Raw genomic sequence first — 12,890 nt, 5'->3', positions numbered from 1 at the left:
TCCGTGCCACCTGCTGCCCTCCCACTAGGCCGATGTCACATATTTTAGGTTTTTGTTACGAGAGCACTGCATATGCAGCACCAATCTCTGCTTTAATTAAGGAAACACTAGCACCTGTAACAGACAACACCCCCAAATACAACAGCCTTAACAAAACAGGGGTTTGTTTTCTGTTCAGTTAAAGTCCAACCGACAGTAAAAGTTAAACGGAAGGACACACAGTCACTCAGAAACTCAAGCAGACGGAGATTTCTGCCACCCTTAACAGATGGCTGCGGAGGTATCGCTCAGCGTCAGCATCCAGCAGGCCAGGGAAGGGGAGAGAGGGTGAAGGATTACTCAGGCGGTTTATCTGAGCCAGGCCCGGGAACATATACATGAATCCTTCCCATGTACCCAGACAGACTTGGGCACAGGACTGACTACACCCTGCAGAAAGGGAGGCTGAGAAACGTAGTCCCTCTGAGTGCCCTGAGGGCAAAGGAAAGGATTTAGTGGACAGTTAACCTGTCTCTGCCACCATTATTGGCTTGTCAGGGTTCCTGGTTCCACCTGCACTGAGTTGCTGAGGAAAAGAAGAGGTTGTGATTTAGGTGAGTTAGGTCAAACCTCCTCATGTCTAGCTATGACCTCCTGTTTGTTAGAGGGTCAAAAAAAACACCACTCGAAGGAAGTGGCAGAAGTCCTGCAGCAAATGAGACATAATGTCCTGCTAAAAATATTTAACATTCATTATAGCTACAGATAAAGAGGACACCGATGATTAGAAACTGAAAATGAATTTTAAGTTTTAAAAATTTTAGAAGTCAGGCAAAACTCTTAAAAATGTTCAATTTTTAAAATCAACCTGAAGAAAACAAAATTCCCAACATATGAAAACGTATTTCTTTTAACATATTACTGGGTAAACTTCCTTGTTAACAAACAAACCACCGGCACTCATTATAGGTCCACTGACAGTCCCCCAACCCACCAGGAATAAATTCTGCTTCATTTAAAATCCCAAGACATCAACTGCTCCCCCTTCCAGTGCTCAGCTCACAAGAATGGGTTCCCACTGGCTCTACCATGGGCATGAAGCCCCAGGAAGGTCAGAAGCAGGAACCGGCCACTTGGAGACTAGCGTGGACCCCTGCTAGGGAAGCATCCTTTAAGTAGGACAGCCTACGGCAGCATGCTGCTTCCAGTCCTGAATCTAATCAACCCACCGCCTCTAGGGTACCCCCCCATTAATGCACAGTGACAGCTGAACTTAACTGCTTTTCGCTCCAGCTCAGCACCAAGGCCTGGGTAGAAATAATCCTTTTATCTCCCAATAAAGGAGAATTATCAGCATTTTGTAGCTCAGCTCACTTTGAAGGGCCATCTTCAGAAGCTGGAGGCTTTGCATTTCCTAGAATGGTCAGATTAAAGATGCTTTTCACTGGTCCCACTGGGAGATTGAAGGGCACGAGTTGATTATACTGTCACCCAGTTGCCCTGTGGAAAGGACTGCCAGTTTCCATTTTAAACAGATTTCAGAGCACAAATGTCATTCTCAAGAAGTTTTCTGAAAAGCCAACTAAGTCTTCAGAGCCGCACTGTTTAGGAGCCAACTGTCAGTCCAGCAAATGCAGATACTTTGAAAAGATATAATTTGATCCGCTGTCTTTTTCACTTGCCTCCCATGGGTATAATCCCACCCTGATCGTTTTTTGATGTATATAATTCCTATATACAGATAAAATTGTATGATAGCCTATCTAAATGTAGTAATACCTTCTGTTCACGTCCATAAAAGCAGCTCATTCTCCTCCTGAAATACCATTAAAACCTCATTCATCACAACTAATAAGGGAACTGACATTCTCAGCATGGGGCTTGGCATCCTGAATACATTATTTTTATCCTCAAAATAACTCTGTGAGTTTGGTGTTCTATACTTCATTTTTGAAATTGGGAAACTGAGGCTGAGAACAGTAGGCAATTTGCCTAAGGTGACATTGCTGGCAGTAAGTTGTAGAACTGGAGGGTGCATTTAGGTTTGACCCTGAAGTCTGTGTCCTTCCTAAGATGCCACCTTGGAAATCAGGAGTTTTCAACCTTGGCACTCCCAGTATTTTGAACTAGATAATTCTTTTTTATGCAGTGGGCTGTTCTGTGCATTTGAGGATGTCGAGCAGCATTCCTAGATGCCAGTAGCACCCACCCCTAACAGTGACAACCAAAAATGCGTCCAGACATGGCCAAATGTAACTCCAGGGGGCAATACTGCCCTCAGTTGAAAACCCCTGCTATAAATGCTTCTGAAGCATTTGCTTCCTTGTACCACAGAAGTTCTGTGGTTCTACAAAACGCACAGGATAATTTGAAGGGCCTAAGAGCGGCCTTACAGGCGAGACATTAAGAAATAAAAAATCAATTACAATTAGCATTTCAGTTCATTGCACATAGAAAGCCCCTTATTCCTATTATTCCTATTAACAGTTTGTCCTCTCCCATGAGTAAATGTTCACACTGTGAAAATACTCAGAAGTTTCAACAGCTTGCGGCTGCCTCAGAAATTCAGCCCAAACTCCACAGCGTGACAGTCAAGGTCATCCCACTTTGGCCTCAGTTCTCAACACCCTCAAACCCAGTGTCCTTTCAGGCTCCCGCACGGGAGGTGACTCACTGAGGTCTGAACACTTCTGACATTTTGTTTCCGTGCCTTGGCTGAGGATGTTCCCTCTGCTTCACGTGTCTTTCCCAGTCTCACGTCCACACCTGCAGCTCTGCCTTGGGAATCTGCCTCTGCCATGTGACCTCCTCTCCATAATGGTGAGGGGTTGGCCCCCTTCTTTGTTCATAGCTGGTTTTCAGACTTGGTCCCTCTCATCTCACCCAGCCTAGTGGAGGGTGTGTGACATCACCTGCCGCAGTGGAAGTTCCATGGGAAGAGGAAGTCTGTTTTAGCGTATTTGGTTCAGTCCTTATCTCTAAGCAGATGTGCTCTGCTTGGTGGGTTGGGCTGCATGGGATTGGAGGCAGGTAGAATAAATAGTGCAAAGGTAAATTTCACACCAGTTTCCACAGGGATTTAAATACACTTCCAACATGAAGTCTGAACAATGCGGTGAGGACAAGCAAGCACCGCAGTTGGCCTCTCAGGTACAACGCCCTTCTCCATGTGACTTAGGTGCTCTAGGTGGGCCTCTGACCTGGGCCACCAATAGGGTTGTGCCCCTTGAGCCTTAATCATGGGCACTCAACTGAAGATGTGTGGGGCCGGCCTTCGTCCATGCCTCTCTCATTGAGGGCCTGCTCTGGGACAGGGCCATAGGCGTCCACAGGAAGGGCGCTTTTCCCAGTTTTCACAAAGGCACCATACGGGCTGATAGAAGCCCTGACAGTAAAGTCTTCCACCTTGTATCACCCTGATACCGTATCAGCATCTCCAACCCCAAATTTGCCATTTAACTACTACTTCTACTAAGAACTGTTGCTCTGAACTCTGCCCAACCTAATCAACATTTATTTTACCACTACTTCTTGGCTTGAGAGAGGTTTATATTAATTCATTCAACACATGTTTATCAATCATTCACTAAGTTTAGAAGATATAGGAGTGAAGAAAACAAAGTCCGGGTCTCCATCAAGCTTGCATTCTAGTGGATTCTTGTATTTACCCCTCACATGTTTACTATCAAAGAGCAACCAACATAGGATTAAAGTTATATACAGGCTCCTATTTGGGACAGACTTTTATTATATCCCTGGCTTGAGCTTTTGTTGAGAATGGAGTTTCTGAGTTAGATGAACAAGTTAGTCTAGGGTAACGATTCTAGGAAGAAGGCTTTGCCCTAAGTTGCTGAAGGGACCAGATGGGTGTCTCAGCATCGCCCACTCTGGTCTCACGGCTAATTCCAGCTTCAGCTGACTCAGGGCAAACAGCCAAGCCTCTTGAGAGTCTGGATGTCCCAATGCATTTGCATTTTATATTAAGCTGCAAACTGAGCAGTTTCCAGCATTCAGCCCAGAGTCATCTTTACCCTGAAAATGTCCAAGGAGGTCCTCCTGGACATACATGAGCAGGATGTAAGTGGTCCCATGGCACTGTGGGTCTAACCTACGATGCTCTTATTGGCAGAAACAGCACTTCTTTTTAACATTCTCCTTTGTATCTGCAGATGGAAAGCTGTGCACCAGTTATAGCCGAGGGCTCATCTCAAAGGCAAAAATCAAGGCCATCAAGTATAGCATTGTCATCATTCTCGGTAAGCGGCGTCCCTCCTTGTGTTGCAGAACCGTGTGGACATTCCAAAAGCAAACCCGTACCTAGAACCTGGTAGTAGAGAGCCCACATAAGTAGAGAATTTGTATATGGGCACTTCTACCTTTGTCTAATTAGAGAGGAACGTATGGAACTTACCAGTCCACCTGGGGCTCCTTCAAGGGTCCACATTTGGTTTCTTACCCCTCTCTTTATGAAAATTGTTGTCCATCACAGCCACGTGGTGGATAATGTGGAGAAAATCTAATTAGGACATGACTAGCTGAAGAGAGTGCTCACCATCATGCAGCTGACCCAGTTGATTTCCTTAAGGCACACTCCCCAGGGCTGAAGTTCAGCCTCCGGAGTAACACAGAAATGGCATTCCCTTTCTCCTGAATATTTAGCTTCAAGGTCACTATAAATTCTTCCCTAACAGATGCCTTCTCTCTGCCCTCATGTCACCTTCCCTTTCCTTTTCCTTTCTCTCTACTCTTAAAACCCATAAAGTCACTTCACCTCAGGGAAAAAAAAAAGGTATTTCTAGAGCACCTAATATGTGTCAGATTGGTGTATGTACTTTGTTATTCTCAAAACTTCAAAACTTCCTCTCCCTTACAGCTTCTCAGTTAATGATCTTGATTTTTATTTCACTAAGAAAACACTATTAGAACAGAACTTCATTCTCCTGCCTTCACATCCATGGACCTATCTGCATCTCTAGTATGTGCTCTGTCCTTTCTCCTGCTGTTGTGAGTAAACTGACTCTGCTTCTTTCTAAACCCAAGATGCTCACTTGAGCCCTGTATCTCATTCCTTCCTGCACTCAAGCATTCTGTTCCTCCCATCACGTCTTCTCCCCCACAGATGTCCCCCTCAACCGGATGATATGCACATAAGTATACTGTCAATAGCTCCCCCGATCAAGTCTCCAGTAACGGACCGTCTTCACCACTCCCTTTTCTAGCACAACTCCTCTGCTTCTCACCTCTCATTCTTTGGAGCCTATCTCTGTTAGCTTTCTTCCCTATTCCTCCAATAAAAGCACCCTTTTCGAGGTCACCACAACCCCCAAAATGCCAAATGTCAATTTTTTGGTGTGTGATAATATATGCTATATTTGATATGGTTTAAAAATTCTACATATCAAATTAAAACAGAAAAAAATAAATTTGTTTGGTGTCTTCAGTCTCCTAAAAGTGATGTTCATTGACAATAGAAATTCACTAACTCAAATGTCAATTCTCAGTCTTCCCCTTACTTGACTTCTAAGCAACATTTGATTAGCCCCTCTTTGGCACACTTTCTTTGCTTGTAAGTTTTATCTATGATTTCTATTTGAAATCACTATTTATATTTCTAATAAACTTGTCATACTCAACACATCAAACCGGAAGTCTCGGCATGGGCTCCTACATCCTGCAAAGTCACTGTTCCTCCTGTCATCCCCAATTCAGTAAATGACATTATCTCTCACCCAGTGTCCACACCAAAAACCTAAGGGTCATCTGTCTGTCTTTATTCTATTTCTCTCCCACCCCACATGTCTAGTCCACCAGTAAGGCCTAGAGGTTTTACCTACCAAAGAGATCTCAAATCAACCATTTCTCACTATCCAATTACTTCCTTGGTCTAAGCTCCCACTAACTTCTGCCTGCAACCCTGCAACTGATCTCTTATTCCTTCTCTGCAACGCAGCCAATGTGATCCTTTAGAAAATGTAAATCAGACACTACCACTCCTCTACAAGCCCACTCCTGGCTCCCCATTACATTGGAGTAAAATCCTACTTCTTCCCATGTCTTACACAGCCTGTGTGATCTGTCCCCCAGCCGTGTCTCCGGTCCCATTTCCCCACTCTCCTCCTTGCTCATTCTGTAACAGCCACACTGGCTTTCTTGCAACTTCTTCAGAATGTCAACTTGTTCACACCTGGTGCTGCTTCCCCCTCCCAGAACACTCTGCCTTCAGATGGTGGCAAGGCTTAGTCCCCCACATCATTTTGTTTTCCAACACCACCACCTCTTCAGGAAGGCCTCCTTGGCAAGTCTTACATAGCACTCCTCTAGTCTTTGCCTTATTTTTCTTCGTATTTCTACTTCTACCTGACAATACAGGATATGTATTGATCTGCTTATTGTCTGTCTCCCCTGCTGGCATCATAAATCCATGAGAGCCATCACTTTTGCTTTTGTGTTTCTTACATTATCATCACCAAGTCCTTAAATAAGTCCTGCACACAGTAGGTGCCTAATTAAATCTGTGGAGTGAGTGAATGAGGATATGCAAGAAGGCAAGGGATTTGTGCCACTTCCTTTTTATTTAGCTCAAAGACTACCCCTCCCTACCCTCCTTGCAGCTCTTGGAAGCTCTGGGAAAGCACAGGTCTCCTGTTAGCTCTGCTATTACATCAAATCACCAGAACAGCCCACATCATCTTTCTTAAAACGTGACTGCAAAATGCCATGCAGACCACACGCAGTGTGACTCTGCCAGCAGAACATACTCACAAAACAACACTGCAGGCAGACCTGGGGAAAGAGCACCTGCCACCTACCAGGGCTCAGAATCCTTCCCCAGAGCTTCTGAAGTAGATCAGAGATTCTCTTGCCTTCCCAGACAATGAGAAGCACAGATACACATCCCCTGCATGTTGAGCCAGGAAACACATCTTATACATGTGTTTCGGAGCCAATGTGGCCTTCTGTAATCAGGAACCACGTGCCCAGGCGCTGGGGGTCCCTCTCGTCAGAGAGCAGGGGTGCCCACAAGCAGGTCGGCCAATGTCAACAGCCCAATCAAAACGGCCCTTCCTGTGACGAATATTTTGTTACGCCTCTTTACCATGCTGAAGTGAAATGTATATATAAAACAAGCTACCTAAGATAATTCTTAAAAGACCAATATATAATATAAAAGAGGAATAGAAAGAAAATAATTTATAATAAAATAATGCAGATTTCAATATAGAAATACATGGGCACAGCCATACTAGTAGAATAATGAAGTAGTCAGTCAGATGTAGCACTAGCTACAAATGAAACCCAGTACAGGTGTGTTTCATGGAGACATAAAAAATAAAGCAGTACTGCTGCCACTGACTTTATTTTCTGAGCAGAGGAACAAATCCTGCTAAAGTTCTAAATTAAAGAAATTAATCTTTTCTCCTTTTACAAGGGAATTGCATTTCTGGAAAATTCAGTATATTCAAAATATTGTGTGCATCTATAAGACAGAGTTAGGCTGCCAGACTGGGGTAATTATAAACAGGGTTCCCTGCTACATGAATGTCCAAATGAGCATTCAAAGAATGTGAGGACATGCTTAGGACTGCCTGCATCGCGCAGGGGCAGGCACTCGTATCCCTAGGAAAACCGGAACCCTCCCCCCAAACACACACACACACACAAATACATAAACACACATTTTCAAAATTCCTCCGCAAAGAAGCTCTGTCCCTCTATGTCCCAGAAACACTATTCTGGGCCAATGCCAGGCTTCACCACCAAAGCCCAGAATGTTCAGTGGTCTTTGTGTTTGGATTGCTCTCCTTTAACAGATTGCCAGGGTCTGAGGGGGAAAAAAACATGCGTCAGTCAGAGATTTATGGAGGAAAGTTGGTTTCTTCAGGCGGAGGGCAAAAGAAGCCTGAATTCTCCGAGGAAAATCCCTATGGGCAGAAAGGGGCAGAAGGAAGGTGGAAAGGATGTGGAGAGAAAGTAGGAGAGCCCACGTGTGTGTCCAGTTAACCCCAAGAAGGTTTACCTCTGTGTACGTGGTGTTAATCTGGGTCCTCCATAGATATAAGACATATATGTGTAAAGAGATTTACTATAAGAAATTGGCTCACATGACTGTGGAGCTGAGGAGCCTCAAGACCTATAGCCCCAGGAGAGCCAACAGCACTGTTTCATTCGGAGTCCACGTGTGAAGGCAAAAGCAGCTCAGGGTCTCAGCCAGAAGACAGTCAAGCAGAGAGTGAAGCCTCTCCCGCTCAGCCTTCCTGTGCTTTTCAAGCCTTCAGGGGACTGGATGAGGCCCATCCACAGAGGGGAGGACAAATTCTGATGTTAATCTCAGCCAGAAACACTCTCACAGGAACAACCAGAAATAACATTTAATCAAATATCTGGGCACTCCAGGACCCAGTCAAGGTGGCACATGGAACTGGCCATCATGCTCCGGATCTCCACTTCCCACCCCTTTCCTCTGAGGATTTGGATCCAAACAGAATCAGGGTCTCTCTCACACACACACACACACCAATTGATTTGGAAAGGGGTCTAAGGTGGGTGTTTTCTGAAGTGGCTGATTTAGAAATGGAAAAGAAAATCGAGAGTCTTGTGATTCAGGCAGGCTGTGTTTTGAAACATCAGGTACCACCCGTTCCTCCCCCTCTTCCCCTGGCTACACCCTAAAACCAGCAGTCACTATCTGCACAAAGGGCTTCCTGTTCTGTCTTTTCCCACAGTCTCCAAAGGGTTTTGCTGGATTTTCTCTCACACTGTGTTGAATGAAAGGCTAAGGCCATGCTGATCAGTTCCTAGCCTTTCAATAAAGAGTTACAACAGTAGTCAAATCAGACCCTCCCTTTACAGACAGAGAAGCTCTAGCAAATTTACTCAAATTTAGAAATGTATCTATGCAATGTGCATGCACGTACGTGTGTGTGTGTGTGTCTAAGTAAACATGACACTAATGTCAACACACACAACTGTTCTAAATATTCTGGAGAGATTCCAGGTGCTAAGGAACCTCCTCGCGGAAGCTCCTGCCAGGGCCATCACGGGGAGCCCCCCACGGGGCTGTGGTCTGCTGCGATGCTAATGGCTGTCTTCTCCCCAGCCTTCATCTGCTGCTGGAGTCCATACTTCCTCTTCGACATTTTGGACAATTTCAGCCTCCTTCCAAACACCAAGGAGCGTTTCTATGCCTCTGTGATCATTCAGAACCTGCCAGCCTTGAACAGCGCCATCAACCCCCTCATCTACTGTGTCTTCAGCGGCTCCATCTGCTTCCCCTGCGGGTAAGGGGCATTCCTGCCCGGGAAGGACATGCTCCTGGCCAGGGCACTCAACGTGGACGTGTGTCTTCCTCACGCCAGAGCTCCCTGGCAGGTTATAGATGAGACATTTGAGGGTCAAAAGGTTTCTGCCAGTGTGACAAATTCAAATCCAGCCCCGGCCAGGGCTCATGCTCTTTCTCCTGCACACATCACCTCTTATAGCAGGCATCCTAATCAGGTCACACATCAAAGACCTTTTTTTTTTTTTTTTTAGTTCAAAGCTTCTCCCCATGAGTTGTCTTAATGCAATGCCACTGTGGTAATGGCAAGACTGAAACTTTATTATCATCTTACAGATAAACAAATTAGGGCTCCCGAAGTAAAGGGACATTATTGAGATTATAAGAATAATTAGTCACAGAGCTGAAATCAAATCCCTCCCACAACTACTCAGTCATTTTGCTCTTTTTCAGCTGTTTTACTACACAAGCTACAGGGAGCAGGTGGAAAAATCCAAAGGCGATAGAATTGTAAAATGATTTCATCTTGGGTCAATGGCCAAGGTTCAAATCCTGCCATTGCTGATTCATAGCTACCTGGGGCCTAGGGAAAGTTACTTACCTTCCGTGATCCTCCATTTCTTCCCATGTAAAATTGGGCTAATAGCAGTTCCGACCTCTTGGCCAGTGATATTTCTGTCCTTTGGGCTCTGGTGCTGACCAGTGGGAAGGAGGGATGTGAGCAGTGAGGAAGGAAGGTGAGGGGGTTACATATAAGTGCTTAGCACAGTATCTGGTCCTTAATACATTCTCTATAACTATTATCTTTTAACATCCCTACTTCCCTTTTCATCAGGTCAAATTATTTTCCTTCTCTGCTCTATTCTTTCTCTAGGGAGCAAAGATCACGGGATTCCAGAATGACATGTCGGGAGAGAAGTGAGAGGCATGAGATGCAGGTTCTGTCCAAGCCAGAATTCATGTAGACCCTGGGGTAGTGTCAGGCTGAGCCCCATCAGCTCTCCTGGGTCTCCATCACCGCCTTGGGCATGTGCACAAAGCCTGAGCCAACTTCTCCACCCTGCACCTTTCATCACTCGGGGGATGCACAAGGCAAATGCCTTAATGTGTGTCACCTGCATCAGCAAGTATTGGTTAATATGAAGTCACCAACTATTCATACCAGCCAAGAGAGATGCCCCTTCCTTCCCCACTACTCCCAGGTGGTCGGCACCTGAATCAATGGACAGAGACATCACTGGCCCAGGCTCCAAGCTTGAGCAAGCAGAGGGGACTAAAGAAGCATAGTTGTACATGTGTCTTATAATTACAATTAAAGAAGTAAATAAAAGACTTACCTGGACCTAGATTTTCCTCCCATTTTTGGATTGAAGTCTCAGTAGTTATAGCCAAAGAGATGTTTGTCCTTGAAATGCCAACAAATTCATTTCCAGGCATTGATGCTTTGTGTCTCCTCTGCAGATGGCCTTGGTTGGCAGATGGATATATTGGCAGCAGCCAACCTCACAGTTCCATTGTATCAACAAATGATTTGTAGAAAGAACACAAATGCTGGCACTCCAGAGCAAGGTAGAAACTGAGGCTTGCTTTCTCTGGTAGGAAAAGAAACAGTGCAAAAAGTCAGGGGTCCCCAGCCTCCAGACTTTGCGAGGTGGGACCTGGGTTTCACACATGTCCTTTCAGCTCTCTGAAGTCTCCCCACCTTTTGCATTCTACATTTAGGCCGCTCTGGGCTCCATTCCTCACACCTCAAGGACACTTCTCCCTCTTTAGTTGGGAGCTACATTCCTGTGGCTTTCCCAGGCATGATGTTCCTGTAAGATCTTTATCATTTTCACATGTCACAACCATTGTCTATCTAATAACTTGGCCAGGAAGCACTGATGGGACTTATTTTGGCAAGTCTGGAGTTTGATATTTATAAGCATAACCCAAGTGAAATATGACTAAATGTTTTCTAGTCAAATTTTACCGTCAGATTTTTCCATAAGTGGAAGTGGAATAATTTAATTTGATTATATATATATATACATCCCCACCCACGGCTCTGGGATGCGCGTGAGCTCCTTATTTTTAGCCTCACAGACATTCTTGACATTAAAATCTCCTTGGCAAAATCCTCCTTCCCAAAATTATTCTGAGCTTAAATCTTTTTTTTTTTTTTGGTCTACTGCTAGTGGAGTTATTAAAATGTGCAATACATTTTAATAGCACTCCATTCCTTGTTACGGTGTCAACCCAAAGACTTCATGTTTAAGGTCACAGTGGCATTTTTCCCATAAACTCACTTTTCAATTCCATCTGACCTTAGGGAAAGCATTTCTTAGGCAGAAATCAGACCCCTCAGCCACCATATCTCTAAGAATTATTCTCTGAATTGGAGGGGCCTGAATAATCTAGTTGTATGTCCACACAACACAGAGACTGCCTTCCTTTCTGTCCAATCAGCTAAATGTGAGCAACTCTGGAAGTTCTGAGTGATTGAGAAGTGCTTTTTGACATTTTACTTTAAATCAAGATGTGCCACAGAAGACCCACAGCATGGCTGCATGACAGCCAATTAACAGAGGAAAATCTGGTGGGTGTCCTAGACGGCAAAGCAGGAGACCTGGGTTCTCTTGACAGATGCTTTTGATCTCTGTCAAGCTCTGGTCTGCAAAAGACATTACATGCCTACCTCATCCATCAAAAGATCCTGGAAGTTAAGGAGAAAGTCGAGTGAGGGGCTCTGTGCTCTTTAACAACTGTGACTGTGATTTTGTAGTTGTTGTAGTACCAAGTCTCCCTTGCCCAGCGAAGCCGGGAACTCAGTAAGATAAAGGTACAGGTTGCTGTGGGACAAACTGCCATTAAAATGAAACTTGCTTCAAATTGGTGTGGATTCGGGAATCCTCATTTTCATGTATTTGGGGAGGACACGTGATTTCAACACTATGGAACACTGGTAATTACCAGTCTTATGACTTTGGACAAATCATTTAATGTCTCTGAGCATCGACTGTCTCATCTGTAAGATGGGAGCAAGTAAGGCTGGAGCAGAGGTTCTTGTGGGTTCTTTACAGATACAGGTTCTGAGACTGTAATGGCTTAAATTACATCCGGAGAGTTAGAGCTTCTGGAATCCTTTCCCCGAAGACCAATGACTCTGTGGCTCAAAGCTGAATCATTTGCCCTTTAGAAGGTGTAAAGCCCCCCATCTATCACCATGAAGTCAGAGAAACATCATTTCTTAATAGGGAAACAAAGTTTGAGCTCCTGGAGGAAGTGAGCAGCTTAGTGTTGTGATGTCACTGTTTGTAGCCTGGGTGCCCAAGTCAGGGCAGAGGCCAGCAGGGTGCTCTATAAAATAAAGGTGCATACTTCCCACACCAAGATGTCAAAGAGGCCTATGGCTGCATTATCCCATAGCTTTGGGCACAGGTGAACATTTAGGATAACAAGAATAGGTATGTTTAGTATATATTTAACCAAGCTAGAGAAAAATAAGTGTTTCCACTTTACTGAACAAAATTACATATGAATAGTAAAAACTTATCTGCTTTCAGGGCTTGTGTGGGGCATAATTTAATGGAAGTTTAATTGCACCAAGCAACATCTCCTAACCTTCCCCCCCTAGAAACTGGTAATATCTTTT

General features: G+C 44.6%; 1 protein-coding gene and 1 long non-coding RNA gene across 14 annotated transcripts in view; one reads left to right on the top strand and one right to left on the bottom strand.

Annotated features, from left to right (window-relative positions):
- Positions 1–10,553, top strand: part of NPSR1 (neuropeptide S receptor 1) — a 137,402-nt gene extending 126,849 nt beyond the window's left edge. The window contains exons 7-9 of one of the 3 annotated variants that reach the window (XM_006201884.3): positions 4,149–4,235; positions 9,077–9,257; positions 10,131–10,553. In XM_006201884.3, coding sequence (XP_006201946.2) covers positions 4,149–4,235; positions 9,077–9,257; positions 10,131–10,221 — 359 coding nt within the window. In that variant the 3' untranslated portion in view covers positions 10,222–10,553. Of the gene's footprint in view, positions 1–4,148; positions 4,236–9,076; positions 9,258–9,892; positions 9,985–10,130 lie in introns of those variants that run through there. The other 2 variants (XM_015237252.3, XM_015237251.3) reach the window with 2 other exon arrangements.
- LOC140697383 (uncharacterized) overlaps positions 1–12,890 on the bottom strand; it is a 187,657-nt gene that overhangs the window by 161,019 nt on the left and 13,748 nt on the right. For 9 of the 11 annotated variants that reach the window (XR_012074356.1, XR_012074355.1, XR_012074359.1 and 6 more), the window contains exon 2: positions 10,594–10,848. This is a non-coding gene — a long non-coding RNA (uncharacterized lncRNA). Of the gene's footprint in view, positions 1–3,471; positions 4,304–9,857; positions 9,952–10,593; positions 10,849–12,890 lie in introns of those variants that run through there. The other 2 variants (XR_012074361.1, XR_012074358.1) reach the window with 2 other exon arrangements.

Source organism: Vicugna pacos, chromosome 7 (assembly GCF_048564905.1).
Source record: "Vicugna pacos chromosome 7, VicPac4, whole genome shotgun sequence".
Classification (NCBI taxonomy): Eukaryota; Metazoa; Chordata; class Mammalia; order Artiodactyla; family Camelidae; genus Vicugna; species Vicugna pacos.
This window is presented reverse-complemented; position numbering and strand designations above follow the sequence as displayed.